At 41.9% G+C, this 27007-nt stretch overlaps 1 protein-coding gene across 13 annotated transcripts in view; it reads right to left on the bottom strand.

The window, feature by feature from the left end:
• The window catches only part of Csgalnact1 (chondroitin sulfate N-acetylgalactosaminyltransferase 1), a 342493-nt gene that overhangs the window by 81153 nt on the left and 234333 nt on the right, over positions 1–27007 (bottom strand). For 12 of the 13 annotated variants that reach the window (NM_001436648.1, NM_001436645.1, NM_001436646.1 and 9 more), the window contains 1 exon segment: positions 17810–18737. In NM_001436648.1, coding sequence (NP_001423577.1) covers positions 17810–18437 — 628 coding nt within the window. In that variant the 5' untranslated portion in view covers positions 18438–18737. 13 annotated transcript variants of the gene reach the window in all.

Raw genomic sequence — 27007 nt, 5'->3', positions numbered from 1 at the left:
TTCACTGATAGACACATAGAAGTCTAACAGTTGTTCATCTGATGATGTTATACCTAACATTTTTAAAACTTCCAGATTGCTTTCTAGTTATATCTTCATCTCACCCTGTCAAATAGGTGCTTTATTGTGCTATCTGAGTGAGCCAGCTAGAAAGTAAATCTGTCATGGCAGCATGTTGGATGCTACATAGCCCCAGGGAATAAACAAAACTGAACATATTGATCCTGCCTAACTCTTCAGGACTGTTACCTTGCACGTTCCCTCCTCCCACTATCTTATGATACTTCTAGTTCATACTCAATCTTTATCTTATCACGCATACTTGTGTCCATGTTGCAAGCTGGCACACATATCTATGTTGTACACATATTTTTATGACTGCCTAATGTCTCTCTGTGTGTATATCTGTGTCTCACTCTGTCTCTCTCTCCCTGTATGTCACACACACACACACACACACACACACACACACACACACACACCCTTGGGCTGAACCAATTCATACATACTTTTCAAAGCCATGTTTAATGGTATTCTTCTCCAACATGACCAACCTGCCTAGTTCAATTTGTACAGAACTAACTCTCCTTCTCCTCTCTATCACTTAACCCTTTGCTGTCATTATCCATGTGCTGGATGTCTGTCTGCTAGACTCTATAGGAAGAACTATACTGCTAACTTTGTCTATCCCTAGAACTGACAATGTCCAGGGCACATTCAATGAGTAGAGGCCCTAGAATAAGTCTTTGAAACTATCAAAGCATAACTCTCTCTATTTTCAGCTACAGATCTATTCATACATTAACTAGTTGGGAAGCTTGAAGTAACACTTAACATAATTACTTCTTGCAATTTAAATTCCCTTGGCTCTATTCTGTGCAGTCAGTATCCTTCCTGCAAAGGCTGTCATGTGAGCTCACCTCTCAGAATTTTGTTTTTACATATGAGTTGATAATCAGATGGAGCCCTCCATAGTTGGAAAGGTGTATTTTTTCTATCCTTATATGTCTACAATATAAACAAGAACCTGGGTACAGAAAGAGTTAAACATAAGACTTGGGAACACCTTTCTGATAGGGCCTCTTCCCTTTATTTATCATTTTACAACTTAGCTCCTGCTGCCTCTGTGAAATAGGGATAAGCTTACGCAGGCATGTTTCGCTCGATGGTAGAACAAGATCAGAGTCTTCTGTTATAGCTCCAATCAAAAATGTCCCTCAAAGACTCACATGTTGAAAACTAAGTCCTCGGCTGGTGGTGGTGCTATTGAGAGGCGGTGGCCACTTCAGTAGGTCATGTCTAGTTGGGAGAAACAGTCCTTGAGGTCAGTTCTTGATGAATATGATTGTATCCCAGCCTCGTCTAGTCCCCCATCTGCTTCCCAGTGACCATGAGGCATGAAGTTTGGTTCTACTATAATCCGCCCACCATGATGCTCTGCTAAACCTGTGGGTCCAACAGCAATGGAGCTGAGGTACATGGACTGAAACTTAAAATTGGGGACCAAATTAAACTCTTTCTCCTTGTAATCAGATACTGTGTCTCAGTGACACAGAGCAGAATAACAGCCTCTTTGTGGGTATCTGCTCTGATGAATGACCTCAGTAGATGGAAGTGGGGGGTGTGACACATAGATTAGATTCGGTCTCTTGCTAATGCAACTTATCTCACTATTACTATCAATACGCTCCTTATTTCGAGGGAAATCATACACATTCATACACTGACATGGACAAAGCTAGAAATTGCAGAGCATGGTCCTCTATTGACAAATGGGTTCTGTTCAAAACTATGTGCATAAGTCCTTTGAAAGTACAGAAGAAAGATCAGATACTCAGACTATCACATAGATTTCTTTAGGTATATGTAAGGGAAAGGAGTCACATGTGTACACATGTGTGAGCATATGCATTTTGAAATCATAGGTCAAACTTGGGTGTCTTTTTCATATGCCGTCTACATTGTTTTAGAGTCATGGTCTCTCACTGACCTGGAATCGCTGACTTCTAGGCTGCTTAACCAGCAGGCCTTGGGATCTCTTTGGCCACATGCCCAACACTGAAATTACAAGTGCACACTGCCCCTCCTGGCTTTTTATTTGGGTGCTGAGATCAAACTCAGATCCTTACAGTACCAACGTAGCGCTCTCCTCCGTCCCACCTCTTGAACCCACCATGTACCTGCGACATGCATTTATAATTCTTCATAAACCCATGCAAGATAGAACTGAAACCCTGTCACTTTTCTAACTTAGAAACTCAGAATGACATGCCACAGGGGACACTGAGAGAGGAACTACCTTTTTTACTAACTAGCAATAGGCTTGAGACTTGGAAGTTAATTATGAGCTAGTTGTGGCAGCAATATGGTCCAGAGATTTCCATGAGGAAAGGAAAAAAAGAAAAGGAGACTCCCTGTGACAGGATTCCAGAGGGAGAAGCCTTCCAGGACTTGGAAAGATGCCCCCTAAGGATTTAAAGTCTTAGCTTCATTTCCTGATGAAGTGGTATGTGGGTGGTTTAACATGATGGGCACCAGGAATAACATTTTAGTCATTCATGTGTCTTCAGGCCTCCATGATGGTGTTGGGGGGTTATGCACAGAAAGGGTATATGATTGTGTTGGGAACAAAAGAGTACCTTTTCCTCTTTCCCCATTACCCTTTGACTCCCTAGTCAAGCTAACAGAGGACATAACCACCAGAATGTACTGAACAGGTTTTAGGTAGACTTGCATATAAGAAAGGAGATAAAAATCAATTACTCCAACTTCTCTAATGAGGAAGACAGACTGACTCAATACCACTAGTCTGAGCCTCTGTTATAAACTAACACAAGAATAGAAAGCCTACTACTATTGTTCTGCTAAATGAACATAGCAATAAAATGACTTCTAATGGCACATTGCAATACCCATAGATCAGTGATGAATCAACTGTCATAAGAGAAGCTTTTGTTCAATAGATGGTAATTATCACACAGACCCACAGCTGGACAACATAAGGAGAGTGAGAGACTTAGTGTTCATTCCCAAGCAGACTATGTTTATCACACTCCTCTATTTAAGGCTCAGGGATCTACATAGAATATGGTACAAAAAGACTGTAAGAGCCAGGCATGGGGATAGCATTTTCTAGACAAAACAGTACAGATGGACACATAAATTCGCAGATATCGTGGCAGCATTTATAAGACCAGCACAAGTTCAAGACAGATAAGCACAGGGCATGGAGAAGGGGCAGTGAACAAGCCTCGCCCCTAGCCAAAATTCACACAAAAATAATAGTTGCTGGGAAAGGGAAAGTCAGTTTTCTTTAATCGAGTGACACTGGGTATATCAGCCACACTGCAGGGCAGGTCTCATGCTCAGGAGTTAGCTGACACAAACCAGACTCTGATGTCCAGGGGCTTCTTTCTTCCTTCCTTCCTCCCTCTCTCTTTCTTTCTATTTGCTTTTCTTTAAGAGTAAGAAGAAGATGAAGTTGGGTAAGTAGAAGAGAGAAGTTGAGGAATAAGAAAGAATTTGATTTTTTAAAAGTAACATTGCCCTTGTAAGAATACAGCATTTGAGAGAAGAAATCAAAGTGCTAGTATTTACAACCTTAAAACCCAAAGAATAAGAGTCTGGTGAAAGATAGGAAAGAAACAAAACAAAACAAAACAAAACAAAAAAACAACTACAACAAAAATCAAACCAAAATAAGAAAACCCTATAATGTTAAGACAAAAACATGATGGCTTATCTTGAGTATTAGTTTGACTAGATTAAGTATCTAGGAGATTATTAAAAGGCTCTTCTGTGAATCCGTGAGGGCCTTTCAGCAGCTCTGGATTTGGTGGCAGATTCCCATAGAGTGGTGCCCAGGTGGAATGAACAGGAAAATGGAGAGTGCCTTCCTTTGCATGAACATGGCCTCCCTTTGCTTCTAAGCCCCCTGCAATGTGATCTGCCCCACCATACTTTCCTATCACGATTCACTAAACCTCTGAAAGATGGAGTGAAATAAATCCTTCGTCTTCCTGTCACTGAAAGCCCAAAATCTGACTACACAGAAAAATGGCAGCATTCCTTTGACCCAATACCATAGATCAGAGGAGTTGAATTTTGCTCAGAGTAAATCTTCTGTTAATGGTCTTCCAGATTTGGGGTGTGACCATAACGAAACTCATGAGTGAAATCAATGCAATGCATTTCTTATAAACTGGTGAACTGTGCGATGTTAGAGACCAGGTTGTGAGGTGTGAGACAGAATGATTGATTTATGGCAAAATGCAGGCCAATAAAGAAATTAATGGGCTTTAAATTATTACTTTAAGAGGGAGTTTCACACTTCTGTTTCCAGGCAAAATTTAATAAGGTAGAAGTATTTCTTAAGAAAAAAAAAAGAGCCAGACTAACTCTAAATGCAAGGATTTAAAAAGAAATACTTAGTAAATTGTTAGCCTCAAAGAGCAATCAGCTGGCTCTAAGTTCGAGGTTGGAACATGAGAACTTGTTTTGCAGAGTCGATAGCCAACCACAGAGCGGAAAGGTCAAACTGAGGCAGGTCCAGTGCAGCCAGCAGGGCCACAAAGCCCCTTGGGAGGTATTCTGTTTTGTTTTTGTTTCTAGGCAAGATGTTCAGTTTTCCATTCTCTTTCTCCCGGACTCTCCTTGACTATTCACAGAAACAACGCAAGGAAACTGCCAGAGTTCAGACTCTGTGACCTGGTGAGAGAGAAGCAGCCACAGGAGAGGGGCAAGAAAATGCTGAATCCTTATCTCTTCCCTAGGGAAGGAGCCTTACATGGCTAGAAAAGTGTATCATATATTCTCCTTGGGGAAGGAATAGTTCCAAGAGTCCTTCTCTTGGGGTGAGATCAGAGGATACCCCAGAATCCAGGTCATGGTATCTGCTTGAGATTGAGGTTAAATCAAACAGTAACAACCCCACTCCACAGCTCCCCACTTATTAAGGTATAAGCCAAGCTAATGAGCCTCAAAAGCAGGTCACAGCAGAATAGCACTGGGACACTTTGGACAGCAACACATCCCACAGGAGAAATTATCTATTATCTATTATCTAAGAGCTATTATCTAAGCTACAGAGCACATGGGACACCTAAAGTGAAGGGCCCCAAAAGCAGTGCTCAGTCAAAGCAACCCTCACCCCAAACATAAACATAGACCCACATCATCTAGTTATCTGACATCCCTGTTCCACTATAAGTAACCATAGTAACAACAAACCCCAAGCCCACCTGTATCCTGAGTACAGAGGGTCTGGTTCATAACTTATGACTGTTCATATATATGTTACATACATACATAAGGACGGACATACATACATACATACATACATACATACATACATACATACATACGTATGTACAAGGCTTACATTCTTACCTTACCAGAGCAAGAAGCCTATACAGTTGTTTTGTTTTCCAGGTTTTGCAAGGTATTCAAGAAATCATGTGAAACTTTCAATGTTATTAGAAAATAGGTGATCTTGTCCAAAATAAGTCTAATGTAAGTCTTTTGAACATGTTTAAGGCAAGCAAGTATGAGCTATGACTTTAGTGACTTGGATGCATTGATTTTAATGCGTGAAGATGGATTTATTGGACATTACCATTTCCTAAGTTGAGGAGTATCTGTAGAAGGCCTTACTCCACTTATATTCTCTCTCTCTCTCTCTCTCTCTCTCTCTCTCTCTCTCTCTCTCTCTCTCTCTTCTCTCTCTCTCTCTCTCTCTCTCTCTCTCTCTCAAGGTCTATGGGGGAGAAAAGCCATTTTCAGATACAGTTACCTCAGCCTCTATAATCTATACAAGATGTCTGGCAAAATTATAATGTATCAGAAAAGCAAGGGAAAAACTCAGTGCCCTACAAGGAGCTGTTCATCGGCATCAAACCCTGCCTCAGACAGTGGAACAATGTATCAGGGAACTTACATGACCAGGATTGACCTGTTAAAAGCATCTGCTAAGAAAGCAGACACATAGAGCCTCACTGACCACTTCAGCTGAGAGATGGAGATGGCAAGGATCAACTGGAAATCCCAGAAGTGAAAATTCAGTTACACAGTCTACAAGCCTCTCCCTGGCTCATTCCTTCACCAAGGAAGGTGAAAGGTCAATACAAAAAACTCCAACTGAAACCCAGAGTAAAAGGGCGACAGAAACAGAGTATGCAAGAACAGTCAAGCAACCATCTATCCACAGCCAACATTCCAGAAAGACAGTCTGGTGCAGAATTCCCCAAAGTGCATGATGGCCACCAAGAGCAGATGCAAGAAGTTCAGAGGCCACTTCATGTGAAAGTAGGAAAACAAACAAAAACAAAGTTTTAATTTAATGAACAGCATTGTACAGCAGCTCATTGACTGTGAGTTCTAAGAACCCTAAGAGAGACTACAGAACCCTTTACACAACTGATTTTGCCCTACATATCCATTTACAATAAAGCTTAATATGTAAATTGGGCACAGTAAGAGATAATAAAATATACAATTACCATAGCCTGCTATAACAAAATGTATTTCAAAGTGATGAATTTCCCCCCTGGAATTTTCTACCTAATATGTTCAGCTTGTGCTCGACTGGGAGTACCTAGACATACAGAGATCAGACTCTCAGGTAAGGCAAGGTCACTGTACCAAGGCTATTTTACCAGTCTGGCTGATGGTGCTATGGTTGACATCTCTGCTAGTTTTGTAATGCCCCTACAGTTCTAAACTTATTGCAAACTAAAGACTTATGAAGGGTGCCTTAATTGTGAGATTTTATATCAAGAAGGAATTACCAAAGCTTAAGGCAATAAAAGAAACTCATTTGCTAAGAAAACTATTTTTCCATACCTACACATTGTGAGCTCTCAGTATTTGAGTTCATATTTTCAGATTTGCAGTTCAAGGTGGAAACCTATTTATGGTGGTCACTACTGTGAAAAGCATCTTCCTATCCAAATTTGCTAACTTACATTAAAACTGTGAGGGTAGAGCAGACTGGTAATGTGAGCATTGCTTTTAACCTTCTACTTTTTAGATGTATGACTTCAAGGAGTTTTAAGCAATTCTTTTATGAAGACTGTATCGTGCTATGGGGAGTAAGGGGAGAAAGCTGTCTGAGGCATGGGTACTAAAGGCTACTGCATAAAAGGGACAGTAAACGAACCAGGAGACAAGGCTCTTCCACGCCCCAGCAACAGGACCTTGGGAAGTTACACTTTCCAAAGCCTCACTGAGCAGAGCTCCAAATGGGATAAGCAGAACTAAAAGATTGCTGTGGGGGTTTCCATTCAGTGAAGGGAGAAATGTAGTTCTTCGATTACTGTTTCTAAAAGCTGTCAGTAAGTGTCAGCTGTCAGTTCAGTTTGAACGAAGGACTGAAAAAACTAGCTGGAGAGATTCAAGCAATGGCCTCACACCTAAGTGCTACTTCAGGAAGGAGGAGGAAAAGACTTCCAGGCAGAAGACTCAGAAAACATTTCAGAGACGAGACTGCATAAACTGTTGGATAGATGGACAGAGGCTCAGGGCATTCTTGGGAGGCATGCTGCAGAGGAGGAAGGTCAAGATGTGTACAACACGATGAGGACCGGCAGACAGAAAGCAGGAAAGGGCCTAGGGAAACACTGCTGCTGCAAAGGGAGGGCGAGTGAGAGCCCCCAGGGCTGTCTACATTGGAAATCAAATGCAAAGTAGATGTAAAATAGGCTTCAGTGACCATGATTCTGTCTTTCAGGAACTGACCCAGCCTTTGAACAGACATTTGTGAGGTATTGGGATTCAATACCTACTTCCTTCTCCCATAGCTCTGCAATCACTCTGAGAACAGTGTCCAAGCAGTTCAAACAAAGCTTTTTACGTCAAGGCTCCTACAAACCTTCTATGGTTTCACTATTCACTGCCAAACAGGCTGAAATCTGACATTGTAACAATATTAGGGAATGTCTTAGTTTCTACTGCTACAATGAAATACCAGGACCAAAATGCAAGGAAGGCGGCTTCTTCAGCTTACACTTCCACATTGCTGTTCATCACCAAAGGAAGTCAGGACTGGAGGTCAAGCAGGTCAGGAAGCAGGAGCTGATGCAGAGGCCATGGAGGGATGTTACTCACTGGCTTGCTTCCCCTGGCTTGCTCCACTTGCTCTCTTATAAAACCCAAGACCATCAGCCCAGGGACAGCACCACCCACAATGGGCTGGGTCGTCCCCCACTGATCACTAATTGGGAAAATGTCTTACTGTTGGGTCTCATGGAGGTATTTCCTCAACTGAGGCTCCTTCCCCTCTGATGTCTCTGGCTTATGTCAGGCTGCATCGAAACCAGCCAGTACAGGAGATGACATCTTCAGGGGACAAGTTAAAAATGGGTCTATCGTCCCGACTTTAGAGTGCATTCCTGACATAATGAGTTTTGCTAGATTTTCTTTTTTCTTGAACTTCTCTGGCTCCAGTTGCATAATAAATTTCCACTGTTTGTAAGTTACCCAGTCCGTGGTATTGTGTTATGGCCATAGAAAATAAATTAGGATGGCATTCCATGTTCTTCCTTTGCTTAAAATAAAGAATCGTTATCTTCAAATGAGCAAAACAGTCAATAGGACGAGGAGTTTGAGGCCATTCTCATCTGTAGAATGCACGAAATTCTGTCTCAAACAAAAACAACACAAAGCTAATGACTTTGTCTTCAGAGTAATTTTTTTCCGTGACTATTTTTGTTAGTCTCCCCAACATACATTTTTCCTCTGCTTTTACACAAAACTGCTTTCCAAGAAAGATTGGTATGAGTTACAAGTATGAGACCCCTCCCAAGCCCTGCACCTGTTTTAAGGAAGATTGCCTGACATCACTCTGATTCTGTAACAGAGTATATTTAGCCATCCACCTTCCAAGTGAAGGCAGCAAAATTCCCAGACTCCGTGATGGTGGTGCTGTTACTCGCCAGCTGTGCAACCTTACATTTCTCAAGCTCTTCCAATTTCAGATTCTCCCTGGACTAAATAGAGATAATGAGATCTTCACATCACAGGAAAATAGGAATTTACATGCCAATGTGCTTACGGAATATTAGAATGTACTCAAACAACTATCTAGAGTAAACCATAGCCACCAATATCGCTGGTTACAGGGGTCCTCAAGATACGGCATTGGTAGGATACTAGCAGCCTGCAGAAATTATGAGGGGGAGGCTATTTGGGGCTCAAGAGCCTAGCCTACTGTCTCCTTGAAACGAAAGGTCTTCTCGCTGTAATATACTTCCAGATTCAAAGCATCCCTGTGCCCTACCTTTAGGCTCATGGATCTATCTACAATTCAGTGACTCCAGAGTTGACTTGATGAGGATGGTATCCCTTCTAATTATCCTCATTATTGTTGAAACCCCTTGTTTAAGTCAATCTGTCTGCCAGAAGTCTGGTATTCCACTCTCTGCTACCTTTAGGCTCCAATTCATCTTCCCTCCCCAGGTGTCCATTCTTGTTCTTTAAGCCCAACTCATATCCCACCACCTTCAAACTCTTCCTTAACCACTCAGCTACTATCAGCACCAAGGACCAGTTCTCTCTGCTCAAGTCTCCCTCACTCAGAGTTCTATTTTTCTGCATAAACATCCTATTGAGGCTTTAAGCCTGACAACTGGCTTTATCTTTTATTAGCTCTCTAACGGCTGGGACATTCTGCACACAGAAGAGGCAATTCACATACACATGCTGATGAAGTCTGAGGGTGGGACCCAATCTATTCCCTAATTGGAGAAGCTAGAAGCCAAGCTCAAAATGACTCCTTTTCCAGAAGCAACACATTCCATCCAGTGTGGCTAAGCAAGCTGAAGTCTGAGCGACAGGCCTGGCACACGCCCAGTCACACACATTTATAAAGGTGCCCTTTGCCTGCTCCCTTACCCCCACAGCTCACATGGCCTTCCAATGTGCTATGCTCCAATTCCCTTGTCCTTCATGGAGTACTAATGTCAGAGCCTGATTCTATCATCCCAGTCCTCCCAAGATATCCAGGTTCCCTCTTAGACTATTCATTCTTTCTCCCTCCCTGTCTGTCTCCCTCTTTCCCAGCCTTTCTTCCCTTGTATCTCTTCCTCCCTTCTCCTTTCTTCCCTTCTAATGTCCCTTCTCTCTCCTCTCTCCCCATTTCCATTCTTCCTCTTCTTCCTTCCCCATGACCTCCTTCCCTCTCCCTTCTCTTTGTCTTTTCCCCCTTCTTTATCCATAGTGCCAGGCTAGAATATTATACCTCACGAATGGTAAGGAAGTACCTCTCTACTGAGCCTCTCTACTGTAGACTCTCTCACTACATATTAAAACCTAAGTTAAGAAGAACAGTCAAGGAACACTTTTAAAAGCTCGGTGGGAACAAATTTACCCAGAATAAGGATAAGAAAATTGTCAATCCCAATAGAAAGCCATTCTCACCAGTTTGTCTCTTTTGTAACAGAATATACAACTTGTACAGGTCCCATGTTTTCCAGTCCCATGGAAGTCAATGGAGCTGACCCTCTTGGAAGGTGTTAGAACTGTGCAGCTAGGCGAGGATGTGGAGAAAGAGGAACACTCCTCCATTGTTGGTGGGATTGCAGACTGGTAAAACCATTCTGGAAATCAGTCTGGAGGTTCCTCAGAAAATTGGACATTGAACTGCCTGAGGATCCAGCCATACCTCTCTTGGGCATATACCCAAAAGATGCCTCAACATATAAAAGAGACACGTGCTCCACTATGTTCATCGCAGCCTTATTTATAATAGCCAGAAACTGGAAAGAACCCAGATGCCCTTCAACAGAGGAATGGATACAGAAAATGTGGTACATCTACACAATGGAATATTACTCAGCTATCAAAAACAACGACTTTATGAAATTCGTAGGCAAATGGTTGGAACTGGAAAATATCATCCTGAGTGAGCTAACCCAATCACAGAAAGACATACATGGTATGCACTCATTGATAAGTGGCTATTAGCCCAAATGCTTGAATTACCCTAGATCCCTAGAACAAAGGAAACTCAAGACGGATGATCAAAATGTGAATGCTTCACTCCTTCTTTAAATGAGGAAAAAGAATACCCTTGGCAGGGAAGGGAGAGGCAAAGATTAAAACAGAGACTGAAGGAACACCCATTCAGAGCCTGCCCCACAGGTGGCCCATACATATACAGCCACCCAATTAGACAAGATGGATGAAGCAAAGAAGTGCAGACCGACAGGAGCCGGACGTAGATCGCTCCTGAGAGACACAGTCAGAATACAGCAAATACAGAGGCGAATGCCAGCAGCAAACCACTGAACTGAGAATAGGTCCCCCGTTGAAGGAATCAGAGAAAGAACTGGAAGAGCTTGAAGGTGCTCGAGACCCCAAAAGTACAACAATGTCAAGCAACCAGAGCTTCCAGGGACTAAGCCACTACCTAAAGACTATACATGGACTGACCCTGGACTCTGACCCCATAGGTAGCAATGAATATCCTAGTAAGAGCACCAGTGGAAGGGGAAGCCCTGGGTCCTGCTAAGACTGAACCCCCAGTGAACTAGACTATGCGGGGAGGGTGGCAATGGGGGGAGGTTTGGGAGGGGAACACCCATAAGGAAGGGGAGGGGAGAGGGGGATGTTTGTCCGGAAACCGGGAAAGGGAATAACACTTGAAATGTATATAAGAAATACTCAAGTTAATAAAAAAAAATAAAAAATAAAAAAAAATAAAAAAAAAAATAAAATGGGAAAAAAAAAAAGAACTGTACAGCTAATACCATATTTTATTGTCCCTTCCCACATCCAAATGTGAGAGAAGCATCAGCCACATCTCTGGAAAGCCAAGAACAAAATGAAAATGTAGGAATTCAAATAATTGTGCAACTGCAGTATATACTCCTGACGTGAAGCTCCTAGTCAGAGGGTCTGGATGGAGTGCCTAAAAGTTGTCTTCCTGCCAAAGGAAAGAAACCAAAGCTACTTCCCTTAACATCATTGAAGGAGGAATTCACTCAACCATTTGTAACTCTGAGCATTTACGTGCATTTAAGCTTCTTATCTCCAATTCCAGAATGTGTGTCATTTATCCCTTCTTGTGGGAAATTAAAGAATCGGCAGACAAACAAGATGTGAGAGCAGAGAAGATAGGTGACTGAGGGACAGCGGAGCCTGATATCGCACAAGTTTACTCCTCTTCTAGCAGAAGCAATATCAAGAGATCTATGTCTTCGATTTCCCGTAGACACTGGCTTAGGACTCTGAGGTGTACCTCAAGGCCTGTCATACTTTGCTCTTGTATCTTCCACAATCTTCATGCCTACTGAAATACTCTAAAAGTAAGGCAAGGGTCACCCAGAGATCAGGATCCCTACTAGTCCCTGTTTCTGCCCCTGGGTCCCCAGATACAGAGCAACTCCTTAGGATGTCTTCGCCATTCTGCTTCCTCACCAAGAGGCTGACAAGGAGCAAGTCATTGAGATGAGTGGTGAAGGAAGAGCCTCTCTCCTGCCCAGTATTATCCCTGGCATATTTGCTTATTGGTGGGTTGCTAAAATCCAGACCCAGAGCTCCAGAAGTTTCTTGGACTTGACAAGGGAAGCTTGAACAAAGTGATCACAGCGTCCTCTTCAAGTCACATGGTGACAAGTACTCAATAGGCCTCCAAATCTGGAAAGTTCCCCTATGTCTTGATTGTAACATACAGGGCAGGAGTAACTGAACGACCTGCTGCGAAGTTTTATAGCCACCTCCAGATTGCCTGGCTTTACAAGGTGTCTCAGCACAGCCTCCTTCACAGTCACATTTGCAGCTGCAAGAAAATCCCTGAAGCAGGAAAATGTGTAAAGGACAGAAACTTACTTCTTTCTACTGTTGGACTTCTGTAAGCTCAAGATGACACTGCCACAGGTTCACTGTCTATAGAGCCCCACCTTGTGTGTGTCTGTGTGTGTGTGCATGAATGTGTGTGCATGTGTGTATATGCATGTGTGCATGCATGTGTATGCACATGTGCATGCACATTTATGAATGTGTGTGTATGCATGCATGTGTGTATATGTGTATGCATGTGTGGGTGTGTGCAAGTGCGTGCTGTGTCCTCATATAGTAAAGGTGGAAGAGAAGCTGTTGAAAGCTCCAGAAGTCTCTTTCATAAAGGCCTAAATCATATTCCTGAGGTTTTATCCCTCAGTGCTGAAACCATCAAGACTGTCACATTGTCAACACTTGAATTTTTAGAGGGATACATTCAAGCCACTGCACCCTCCAAACCTTTCTAATGGATCAGAGCTCGGTTCCATCACATCCCCAAGTTGAGTAATTTGACATTTGAAATCGCTTGCCATGCCACTGCAGTAGCTGCAGTGGACATCACAGGCTAGTGACTGACAATAAACACTAAAAGCTCACCTAGGGGTCCCACTGTCAGATATTTGCATTGCAGAAGACTTAGAAAGGTAAATTGCTTCGTGGAAGAATGCAAAACTTATATCTACCACCCTCTTAAGGAAACATGAAATCAAAGACAAATGGCAAACCACACACCAGTGTGTGCATCTTCCTCTGAAGAGATATGTAATAAAATGTTGGGAAAAGTGATGAACAGTTAGACATTCTGAGGCAGGGCCTTGATTACTGCCTGGTTTTCACTTCTCTTTTCAAATTATTGCAAAAAAAATTAATGCTATTAAATAAGAATTCAACATAAAACTCAGTGCCCATGAGACATTCTGAACAGAGAGATAACTGTTGCTCTCCCAGGTTTTACAGACAAATAATAAATCCCATAGATAATAAATTATATAGGCAGAAGTGTGTTATTCTCTTTCTGCAAGCTCTATGGAAATACAGAGTTGTCACAGTCATGTTAGATGCCATCAGTGCTAGTTCTCAATTCCTCCCTTTGTAGAGTAAGTGTCTCCTGGTTACCCAGCCCCGTGGACGGTCAGCACTCTTCCACCTGGGCCTAGGAAGGGCCTTGGCACAGCAGGTTTCCTGTTGATGAGGAGCAAGCCAATTCTCAAGAAGTTTAAGGATCTCACTGTAAGTCGCATAGCACCCATGCTTATATTACCTGCCTCATAGCTTTCTGTTTTATATCACTGTTACCTAGAACCATTCCATCCCATGGGGATTTATTTATTTATTTATTTATTTATTTATTTATTTATTTATTTATTTATTTATTTATGGAACAAGTTGTGGTTTGAATGTAAAAGGCCCCCATATCCCTATATGTCTGCACAACTAGTCCCCAGTGAGTGGTGCTGTCTTTGGAAGGTTATGGAACATTTAGAAAGTAGAATCTGGCTGGAAGAAGTGTGTAACATGGGTCGTGTCTTGCACTGTCACAGCCTAGTTCTTGTATGTGCTCTGCTTCTTGTTCCTCTAAATGTGATATGAGGAGCAGCCACCTGCCTCCTATCCTGCTTTTCCCATCATGGTGGACTATACTCCCTTAAACTTGCAAACCCAAGCAAACCTTTAAGTTGTTTCTTATGAGGTATGGACTTAGCAACAGAAGAAGAAACTAATTCATCCACAAGCAGCCTTGTCCTTACCCCGCTAGTCCAGGAGCAGGCAGATTTCCTGTCTCCCTTTTGAATCCCCTGAGCACAGAGAACTTCACTCCTGCTTAGCCTAATTTCCCACAGACTTTGGCTAAATGACTCCAACTTTGGACTTACCCAAGTCTCATACATCAAACGAAATCATTTTCATGGCAGTTATGTTTAGAAATGCAAATAAGTTTAAAATACATTACTCCCAGCAAAGTCCTTATCACTGCTCAAACTCATTATAGAAAACAGATCTCCAATCAACATTTCCCATTTGCTTCTTTCCCTTTGAATAGGTGTGGATGGAAGGAAAGTGAGTCAAGGCTAAGAAGATCAAGAATAATTCAGTCCCATGGCCTCTCTGCAACAAGAACCAGGACTTCACCTCCAGCCCAGAGCTCTTCAGCTGATTCCTGTAGTGACCAGAATCTACTCAGTTCTGAGATAACACTCTTTTCATTTTCATAGATTCGACTTAAATTCTGCTTCCTGCATCTTCTGACTTGTCGACTCTTCCCAAATGCCTCACATCCCATGACCATAAAAGATGCCCCCCCATATTGCTTTGATATGGATAACAATTTAAAAACCAAATAACCAGAGCTGTTTATAAGTATCAGTTATACACAAATACATTTAAAGTGTTTTGTCTTCATTTATACAGCACATAAGAGTGATTATCAAGGCTTATACCAAATTCAGAAGCTACACATGAATTGGTCTCCCTAAGAATATCAAGCTATGTTTTATATACGGAAGCAACTGTGGGCAGCTTGGGCAAGAACGTCTCTAATAGACACTCAGTCAAATCTCAGAGCAAAGAAACCCAGGCTGGTGTCACTGCTGATTAAGGAAGACTGGCGTTACATATTAAGATTTCGGGTAAAGAAAAGCAGATGGAGATTTCAAAAATGAAGGCAGATTGAAAATCAAAAGGGCAAACCTTCCAAGCTGCAGGCATTGATTTGTAATCAAGTTCTTTTCAAATTGCTTTGTATGTGGGCAGCAATCTATAGCATACTCAGGAGAGCGTGGCAGAGCGGCGGTGTCTTTAAAAAGATGTTTAATGATATCCCCTGAGGGTCAGCTAGTAAAATAATATATGTAGAAGCGCCTCATAAACTAAAGCACCATCAAATGCTGTTACCTCTTCCTGAACTCTTACTGAATGCTCATCACGTGCTTATACTACGCTGGTTAGTGGCCGGAGGTGAGAGAGATATATATGTATATAGTACCTCAAATACATGAATTTAAAAATAGCCCTCAGCAAAAGATTGGTCTTGTAAGTGATTTTTCTACCTAGTTCTAGATATGTAAAAAATGATTCTATATTAAAAATTCATGAATGTATGGCTCAGCTATAAAGTAGAAAAAAATCCACAAGATAGTGTGTGTGTGTGTGTGTGTGTAGGTGTGAGTATGTGTGTGTATGTTTGTGTGTGTATGTGTGTATGTGTATATGTGTGTGTATGTGTGTGAGTGTGTATGTGGGTGTGTGTATGTTTGTGTGTGTATGTGTGTGTTTGTATGTGTGTGTATGTGTGTGTGTGAGTGTGTATGTGGGTGTGTGTATGTGTATATATGTGTGTATGTGTGTGAGTGTGTATGTGGGTGTGTGTATGTGAGTATGTGTATGAGTGTGTATGTAGGTGTGTGTATGTGTGTATGTTTGTGTGTGTATGTGTGTGTGTATGTTTGTGTGTGTATGTGTATATGTGTATATGTGTGTGTATGTGTGTGAGTATGTATGTGGGTATGTGTATGTGTGTATGTGTGTGAGTATGTATGTAGGTGTGTGTATGTGTGTATGTTTGTGTGTGTATGTGTGTGTTTGTATGTGTGTGTGTATGTGTGTATGAGTGTGTATACGGGTGTATGTGTGTGTGTATGTATGTATGTATGTGTGTGTGTGTGAGTGTGTGTGTGTGTGTAGGCTAGCCTGTTAGTGAGCATCAGGGATGTGTCTCCACCCCCCAGAACTGGGATTATAAGTGTGTACCACCATTCCTGAATTTGTGTGAGTGCGCTAATTGCATGTGTGTGTACAGGAGATTCTGGGAGATTGTACTCAGGTCCTTATACTTCCAATGTGTTTGCACTTTGAGCTGACACCCCAGCCTGGGAGAATTTGTGGCTGAAGAGAAATTGTCTTTTCTGGGGGCTAGGGGGGTGCAATAGCATGATTTCCTGACAGAAAAAGGCACCAGTTAAAAAAGAACAGCCATAATTCTGGCCATGTTGAAGAAGATTTTGTCCAGAGGTTGAGCAATGGGACTAAATGCCTTCAACAGCTTTTCCCAAATCAGTAGATAGTTTCTGAACCAGCACCAATGTGTCAATTAGCAAGAAAATACCAATGAACCCTCCAAGGAACTAGATAAGGAGATCTGTCACCTAAAGAATCAGAGATTGAATCAGTAGACTTGTGCCAATGATAAAGTGAATGGCTCCTCTCATTTCTGTCAGCTCTAACTTCTGCATAAAGTGTCACTGTAGTTAAGGACCTGCTACCAAGGCTCTGATGTCTTCAGTTCGAATCCTGGCTCTGTCACATGTTATGTAGCACCAGATTTTCCCATAACTAATGTCCCTTTCCCTTATTCCTGAATGAGGTCCTCCGGAATACATAGTGTCTGTGCAGCATACTTCGAACAGGATCTGGCACATGTAAATGCTTTGGCCTATGCATTCTTTCAGGTCTCACAATCCAACCCAATTCCTAGAAGTCTCTAAGATAAATGATGCAGTGAAATTGTTCAATATTCTATTTGGTTTTCAGTTTGTTTTTATATGTTGTTTTACTTTTCTCTTTTTGGAGAGTGGGTTGGTGTGTATGATAATTTGCACATGTGAGTTTGCACGTGGAGACCAGAGAATGGCAGTGGGTGTCTTCCTCAATTGTGCACCATCTGATTTTTTTTTCCATATAAAACCGTGTCCTGCCTATCTGGATGTGTCAAATCCAAGTTCCAGGTCTTCCTGCCTTCTAGGCAAGCACTTTACTAATCAAAGCATAATGTTCTACCCTCTTCTAACACAGAATAACTAAGCTGTATTTAATGTAGTTTCCAAGAGAAAGTGAGAAGAAGCAGATGTTTCTGAACAGTCAAACATTACAACACACCTTTGGTGTCCCTCATAAAACCTGCCACTAGCCACTTCATAACCAAGTCGGCCAAGACATGTCTGTAGCAGAGACATGCTCAGACTGTGGGATACTTCAGAACTTTTTTTCAATCCCTCAAATCCTGCCCCGCACCCCCAAAATCTCCAAGCATACCAACCTTCTATGAAGTCTGCAGCCGTGTAAGGGCGCTGGTGTGGGCTGCTTTCCACAGGGCTGTTTAGACTCTCCAGGGCTGATTCGATAGCTTCCACTAGCTCATCTCGCTTGTCCTTCCTCACTGGTTTCTCCTCAGGGTGGCGGGTCAGACCAGTCTCCAGCTGGTATACTTTCTGTAGAGTGAAGCTATCAAAAGGCACAGCAGCATATTCGGTGGCCAGCTTGACACCGGCGTGGACCTCAGCCTTGTCCACCTGCCCACGCAGGAAGGCCAGTATATCAGCCTGGGCTTTGGGTTCAGGGTCCCAGCCTGACCGCAGGCTGGTGGCATCGCTGGCCTGGTCCTGCCCACTGCGGAGCTGCTCACTGCGTGCCTGCAGTTCATCCTTGAGCTGCGCGATCTGTCGCTTAAGACTATTCACATAGTTGCGATGCTGTTCCTCACGCTCCTGTAGCACCGCTTGGTAGCCATCTTTGCCTGTGGGGCCGTTGGCCCGTGGCAGTCCCAGCTGCTCTTGGTCGCCTTTTGGGGTGCAGGCTAACATGTAGAGAACAGAGATGGCACAACAGAGCAGCACCAGCAGAATCACTACCCGGGAAATCCACCCCACCAGCCCGCGTCGGACCATCCTCACTCAGGTGCGGGCCATGCATCCAGGTCCAGAGTATGCAACATCCCAGGGCACCAGGAGGGCCCCCAACACGGGCTTTTCTGGTTAGACCACAGTGCGGCTGAAGTCCCCTGAACTGATTCCATCCATTTCCTTCTAGAACATAGCCTGTCTTTGGAAGTCAGCCATTACATGAGAAGGCTCTCCTGCTTCCAAGAGAAGATCCTCTAGGCAGAAACAATCAGTTAAGTGGAACCTCCAAGTTCTTTCTTTTGTTTCCATCATAGTCTTCCTGATGTGCTGAAGATGAGGGGGATCCTGGAAAGACACAAAGGACAGGGAGGCTTAGTGTTTCCATTGAGATTTGAACTTTTCCATTCAGGACCCCTTCTCATCCGAAAAATTTTCACTTGATCTGGGGTATATAGGTATATAAAATAAGCACACAAATCAAATATTTACTCGGTACAAATCATACATTTATTTTAAAGCAATTCATTTATATACATTTAATTTTAACATTTATTAAAGATTAAGCAACTGTGCATATTCATGATATGGATCTGGGGTTTTTTTTTTGACGTAATTTTTGGCTGAATATTTGATACTGCAGGATGGATAGCTCACCTACATCGTTTTGCAGAACTGATTAGTATTTTGATCCTATAATCCGATGCTAAGAAAAGCACTTTGCATACTTATATGAGGAAAAAACAGCAGACGCATGTTCAAAGCTTTCTTTTCAGAAATAGTTGAAAATGCTGTCCTAATCCTCAGTCAAGATCTGTTTAGCCATCACTTATGAATCCAAATGGAAAACTCATATCCAAGTTATTTAAACCAAATATTTCAACACAATCAAATCCAAAGGTACACTAATTTGAAACTTACCTTCTGAGGAATAACAGTAGAAAGATGCTAAAAGTCTTTGTTAACTACAATCAAAACATTATATATCTACTGGAGGGCAAATTTGGCACCCACTGCACAATAAAAACACTGACGTTCATAGCACGCCTCTGGACTGAGGTGTGTCAGGCATTTTGTGCTGTAATGGCTCCCACAGTGATAAGTCCATGTTTTATCTGTAGCAACATCTCCAGATGCAGCTTGGGTGAGTGCTACTAGAAACACATGGATTCGTATGCACTTGATTTTGAAGTTATTTTGGTCATTGCATGTTCAGAAACCTTATTCTTGCTGAATTTCTCATGAACTCCATGCTCAGTTACTTGAAGCTGCAACGAGGCACTTAAGACGCTGAGGGCTCATTCATTAAGGCAGTCAGTAGACTACTGACCCATCCCCCAAGGTTTATGGAAAGTGTTTATGGCAGATAAATAAGTATGAGTGTTTCTGTTAATTAGAATACAAGTGTACATCATAAGAAACATGAAAAGATGGGTGGAAACCACTGCCAAATGCAAACAGTACTTCTGTTGAGAATTGAGGCTGATTTTTGACACGTCTTTATGTTTCTGTATGTCGAACTCTTCCTAATGACCCACATTTTAATGCTCAGAAGCAAAGTACTTCAACTACTGGCAGTACACTTCTCCACCAGTGCCTGTCTAGCAGGGAGAGCTCTGCAGTCAGGTGTGTATGCTCTCCTCTGAGGCAGACCCAATGGCCATCAGAACAGACTTCAAGCTTTCCGATGAACAAGTAGGGTGTTACCCAGAAGGCCAAATATGCCAGCATAAAATGTCAACAGTGATGCAGTCAGAGGGATCTGAGATAACTGTCTCACCACAGTCTCCAACTAGTTCTGCTAATGGCAATGTGGGCTTTACCACAGAAAGGCATGGGTTAGAAGAAGAACAGAGATAAGATGTTTCTTGTCAGAACTCAAATTCTAGACATGCTTCTTCCCATCTACATGAAGACTTCTGCATCTTGCTTGGTCATCAGTTCTGAGAATGACTGCACCCCAACACTAAATCTTTGTAATAAGGATGCACTATTTCCACGTCCCCTAGGTCACACCTTCCTCTCTCCTCTATGACAGACAACATCTCTTGACATGTTTGTTTTGAGGTGTTCTCCCTTTTTAAATCATCTTGATCATCATGGCCATAAATTAATAAATGAGCCAATAAAAGCAGATCAAATGAATATTTTTGTTTAAAGATATTTTTATACAACTATCTTGTATGTATTCTTACATACCAGGTACCTTAAAATCAAGGAAGTCCTACATTTTGCTAATTTATAAAAACAACATTTTAAATAACCCCTATAAATTACAGAATTATTTTTATAGTATTCTCGTCTTATCTCAGCCATCCAGGTTTTGGGCTGATAACCATTTCTTTTCCTAGTGCTCTGTCCCAGTCTTGATGAGAAGAAGGCATCTAAACAAATTGCACTTCCAGAGCCCCTGGTGGAAAGACATCCCACAGTCATTCTCAAGATATGATGATCCGGGCTCACTGTCCTGTTCTGGATATATCATGCACCTGCTTCATTCTGCGTTCACACATGGGCAAGCTTTTCCCGCTGCCCATGAGACAAGCTTCTTACTAATACCCCACATCACCAAAATTGTTTATTTATCCATTTTCTGTAAAAGTTTACTATACAACATTTCCACTCCAATATATTCTCTGGCATTTCTCTGGCCCTAATGTTTCTCAACTATAATTAGAACAATACATAGTTATTAGTACAAAGTTTAAAGTACATGCTTGCCCTTGGAAGCCTTTTATGTCTGATGAAAATCTCAGGATCTGTATAATTATTGTAATTCTGTGATTAAAACCATCTTGGTTTTGATGTTCAGGCACCTTGCTGTTTTTAATGAAATCTCTCAGATGAGCTCATTATATCTAAGTATTAAATTATCAGTGAAGACATGTTATCATATTATTCTGCCATTTTAAAGACTTTTATTTTAAATACCTTGTCATTACTGACAAAATAAGAAAATCAAAAAAAACAAAAAACAAAAAACAAAGAAATGGAACATTCAACACAATTTATTGTGGTGTGAAACTTAAAAGACACAATCATGCTAACAAATTTTGATGGGATAAATGTTGCATTTGCATAATGGATTGAAGTCAAGTTAGTTTAACTGAAGCAATGTATTAAGACTAGGGTTAATAAAATTAAAATGAGGATGGTGTTGGTGCACACCCTTAATCCCAATACTAGGAGGAGGGTGGTGAATCTCTGAGTTCAAGGCCAGCTTGTGGAACTATACAATGGGTTCCAGGACAGTCGAGACTACACAGAGAGATCCTATATCACAAAAACAAAGACAAGCAAGCAAGCAAACAAACAACAAGAAGACTAGTAGAAAATTAAAACCAAAGACTCTCTGTTCTATCCATAAGTCCTTTGTTACAGGGACTGGGTGGTAGTGGTAAGTGTACTCGGTGAGTAGACAGGCCTGCCACCAAGTCTGGAAACCTGATTTGGATTCCTTGGATCTACATGGCAAAATCCAACTTTCATATATATGTGTATATATTTACACAGGCACACAACAAATAAGTTATTTTTTAAAAGTCTAGATAGTGTGACTTTGGAAATTCATTTAGTTAGGGAGCCAGGAGAACCAAGATATTTTGCAAAAATAAATAAATAAACAAATAAATACGCTTTTTAAATTTTATTTTTTAATTAGCACACAGGAACAAGTTTCATTACAGTATTTTCTGCATACTCATTTTTGGTTGATTTCCCCCAATCATTCATCTCCCCAACATGCTGCTCCTCTCCCCACTTTGGCCCCAGTACTCTCCTTTCCAGCAACAGAGCACACGTTGTCTATTACTCACCCTGTTCATCACTCCACTAAAGTGTTTTAAATGGCTACACTACCAAAAGTAACATACAGATTCAACTTCCACCAAAATTCAAATGACATTCCTCATAGAATACGTGGGTGTATGAGTGGGGAGCCTCAACTTCTTATGAGAACAAGGAGATCACAGCAGACCAAGGAATCCAATAACAAAAGAATGTTGCCAGAGCCTCACAACATGGGACTTCGAACCATAGTACAGATGCCAACATGAACAGCGATGCAGACCATGGAATGTACCTGGACTCATGAACAACAGAGTGGTGACAAAATTGTTACCAACATCAACTCGAAACACCCATCTTATTTAATAAATTATGTTTAACTATGCTGGCAAAACCAGATATCTGCATGCAAGACAAACAAACAAACAAACAAACAAACAAAAAACCAAAAAAAAATTATATCAGTATCTCTCAGCTTGTATAAAAATCAATTTAAAAAAAATCAATTCAAAGAGGAACAAAAACATTAACTTAACACCTGAAATGCTGAAATCACTAGAAATAAACAGAAAAAAAAACCCACTTCAAAACACAGATATAAGCAAAAGCTTTGTGTAGAATCCCAGAACCACAAAAATCAAATAGCCCCTAAACTAACAACTGCTATTATATGGAATTAGAAACTTCACAGCCAAAGAAACTCTCAGTGGAATGAACAGGCTATAGAAAGAGAGAGCATTTAGAAAGAAAACAATATGAGGCCAAACTTTGCGGCCAAAGAGTCAGCATTTTTTCTTCCTTTGTAAAATGTTGGGAACAGACAATACATCAGAAACAAAATTCTGCATCCATTAGCAGACAAAATATTTCCTAACGTTTCTAGCAATCTGGTTTGTAACCAAACGAGGTAACTGTTGATAGTGTGAAGGCTAATATTCTGTAGAAGAGTGAAGGCTGCTCCTTCCCACTCTTGCTTCTGTGGAAAACCCAGACATTTTACTCAGCCCACAGAATGTTATTCTTACAGTGGCTGTCACCCTGACAAGCATTGCCCCTTTCAGAGAAGACACTTCAGTAAGACACAGGTGGGCCAGTGAGGCCATGAGGGTTCGACACAGTCTCTTGTCTTGGCAGAGGAGTTTGAGAAGTGGGTTTAAAGTGTATAAGCTGTTTACTGTCTTACAGATGGAAATACCATGTAATTACCAAGCACTGCTACACATTGGAGATGACAATAAAAGTATAGCCTTAAGAGATCTCAGCCACACTGTGCTATTGTTTAAAAAACTTAGATAGGGAACTCCGGTTTTTAGTCCAGCTAAGTCTCTGGGGAAATCTAAGGGCAGGGAGGGAATGTGGAGGAAGGAGGCAACCTTGTCATTAACTGATTTGGGATGCTTGGGTGAAAAGTGGGTACTTGGGTTTCATTATTGTCAGAAATCCTTGTGTTCATCAAGCTTCTTGCCACTTACATTTTTGTATATTTATCCTCACTGTTGACTTTACCCAATGCTTTCTCATCTCTGGCTATCCCCAAGGGTGATTCTGAGCTATTCCACATCTCACCGCTGTATTTACCAATTGGATGGAGGGACATATGCAGCACAATGGCCTCATTTCCATTCCTGTGGGCTCTGGGAATGTCAACATTTGGGAGAGAGGCTTCTCCACACTCTCAGGTGAAGTGTCCAAGCCTGTTGAATAGGACCAGGACTCACACTAAGAGCATTCTCAGTGAAGGTATGGTTCTACCCCTGTCACATTAAAACAATCCTAGGAGCTTTATAACTGCAGGTCATAGCTAGGGGTTGCTTAAGGAATCGGCAGCTCTTCCTAAGTTTTAAAGGCAGTCAATCTGATGGACTCTGGCCTAAGCCAACTAAACTAGCAATTTGTTGAGTTTCTCCAGACTCCAGGTAGCAGGCAGACAACAACTGTGACAAACCATTCAGACCTGGGATCATCTGAGGCTTCCCCAGACTTCAGTGAACACAACAGATGGGCTTCAGTCCCTTCCAGCTAGAATTCTGCCTCTATATAGGAACAAACAGACAACCTACCTCTTCTATGCTCAAGTTACTATATAAGAAGCTTAAAACATAACAACTGGGAGGCTGGGCATATGACTCATTTGGAAAAGTGCTTACTGTACAGGCGTGAGGACTTGAGTTTTGATTCCGAGCACTTCAGTGAAAAACTTTGGTAGAAGGACTTAGGAGGCACAAACAGGCAGATCTCTAGGGTTGGCTGGCCAGCCAGCCTATCTAATTTGTAGGTCCCTGGTCCCAGTGAAGGACCTTGTATCAAAACCAAGGTGGATGGCAGGCTTCTGACATTCAAGGTTACTGACTCTCTGACTTCTAAACGGATACACACACATACACACACACACACACACACACACACACACACACACACACACACACACACACACACAGGAGAGACAGAGGAAGAAAGAGCCATCTTATAAGCATTTTATAGGAACTTGTATTTGGGCTCCAAATAGACAAATGCTATTAAGATAAAAGGTCCTGTTTCCATTTACTATTATAGTGAGGCAAGTACAAGACCTAAGAAAATAAATAAAAATTAATAAAACAGAGGAGAGGGGAACAGTCCTAAGAATGATCAATATCTGTTAAGATATGCCATTATACATGGGAACTATTATCATTCATTCCTCGGATATGAAACCAACTAGAGCCTACAAGTTGTCCCAGATGTGCAGTGAACATTAGACTTTCTGTATTAGGGACAAGAGTTGCTATTAGGAATGGAGTTGATGTTTCCTTTCCAGTAGATATTTTTGTTGTGAGAGCTGTGTACCATAACAGAACACCTGCAAACATCTATCTATGTCCACGAAAAGCTCATAAATCATGAAGGACTCTAGGACAAGCCCTGTGGATAAAATGCTGTCAGTTTTTGTAGCATGTGGAAAAGATGGGGGTTTCATGAAAAGACCAGGTCAGGCAGCATACTGGTGCACAATGACAGGCCTTGTGAGTGATAAAGGGAACTATTCAAGGAGATGCAATAAATTCAACAAGATCTCTCCACTCTGTGTGCAGGCAAGCCAGGAGACGGAGGAAAGAAACTGGCAGTGTCTGCTGGGTCAGGAAGTGGTAAGCCAAAGCCCCAACACCACTATGCCAGTCAGCTCCACTCTGGAGCATACAGCAAGGTCTTTGATTACAAGGAAGCAAAAGGGCTCCAGGCAAGAACCAACTGTACCAATAGAACATATACCAAAGTCACATCCCAGGGATTAAAACAGCATCCTGGGCCAGCAAGGAAAGGATAGTATATAAGGATTCTTATTTTTATTCGGAGGTGTCAAATACTCTCCAGATAGGTATAAAGCTAACATTGTCAACTGTGCTTAGATATTTAGAATCCCCTTCACCTCAAAGCCTCTGGTAAATTCCTGTATGTGTGGTTGTGTCAGCCATCTTCTAAGATGACCTTTCAAGAATGCTGTATCCTGGTATTCCTCTTACCATCTGTTTGTCCCGTGTGTACTGGGGGCTTGATGTGAGTCACCAGTAATATGGAGCAGAAAAGGAGGTGTGGCATTTGTTACATTATGTGTTAAAAGACTGCAGCATCCACCTTAGTCTACCTTGGTATTTTCTCTCTCTCTCTCTCTTTCTCTCTGTCTCTCTCTGTCTCTGTCTCTCTATCTCTTTCTGTCTCTCTCTCTTTCTCTCTGTCTCTCTCTGTCTCTGTCTCTCTGTCTCTTTCTGTGTCTCTCTGTCTCTCTCTCTCTCTGACTCTCTTTCTCCCTCCCTCTCCCCCCCTCCGTCCCTTTCTGTTTTACACTCTCCCTATCCATTCTTCCTTATTCTCTTCAGGAGACCCTTTGGGACAAATCATAGAGTGATAAACTTAAATCTCCAGGCAATATTCAGTGGAGAAACTAAGATAAGACAGGCCAGCCTTTGAGAATAGATATGGATTCTGAAGCCATAGTCAAGCTTTCACATGGGGTATAACAACTTCGGGGCAACCTCATGGGAGACTCAAGGAGCTAACCACCAAGCTAAACAGCGACTCCCAAGCTGTGTCCCAAGGAGATGTGATAAATACCTAGGTCTTAGACACATAGGTTATGCACAAAGGAATGGTTAATATTTAGAGTTATAGGCTTGAAAATTCACACAAAATGCCACCTCTCAAGTAGAACGTTTTTCATACTGTAGTGTACTTTAACATGCTTTATTTCCTATGATATAGGAACCTTATGTGATCAGAAAGATGGCTATTACAGCCACACCTCCATTTGGAAAACAGAGGGAAGAAGAAATTCCGAGACTGGCCTCACAACCTAAAGCTAAACACCTGGCACCCAAACCCTTCTGTGACGGGAATCTCAATGTGCCTTTTGCCATAGCACCTGCCTGCAAAGCCCGAAGCTCACCCCCACGCAATCTGTTCTCATTGCAAACCGCTTATCTTTTATTTTTAACTTCAAGGGCTTTGGAGAAATAGTAAACTCAAAGAATTTAATAGCGTTCTGCAGGAACCCTGTTCAAAAGCCTGGTGTCAGCAGTGGAATATTGCTTAGAGGGAGGTGACGATCATAAGATGCAGGTCGCGTGACACGAGGCTGGTGGAGCACTCAGAAATGCCTATAAAGTGGCACTACACCCCGCCATGGTGCTCAGGTGAGACATATGGACACCATCCCTGAGCCCGTCTGCTCTACTGTCTTGTCCCTCTGACGTATCGCTGACTCCTGGTTCCACTTTATCATATATGGAAAAAGAGTTCCCACAGCGGGGTTTTCTCTACTCATAGCCACACTGCCCATCTCCTGCTGGACACTGCAC

Source organism: Rattus norvegicus, chromosome 16 (genome assembly GCF_021556685.1).
Source record: "Rattus norvegicus strain SHRSP/BbbUtx chromosome 16, alternate assembly SHRSP_T2T, whole genome shotgun sequence".
NCBI classification, from domain to species: Eukaryota; Metazoa; Chordata; class Mammalia; order Rodentia; family Muridae; genus Rattus; species Rattus norvegicus.
Note: the sequence above shows the minus strand (reverse complement) of the source record. Positions and strands in the feature narration are given on the sequence as shown.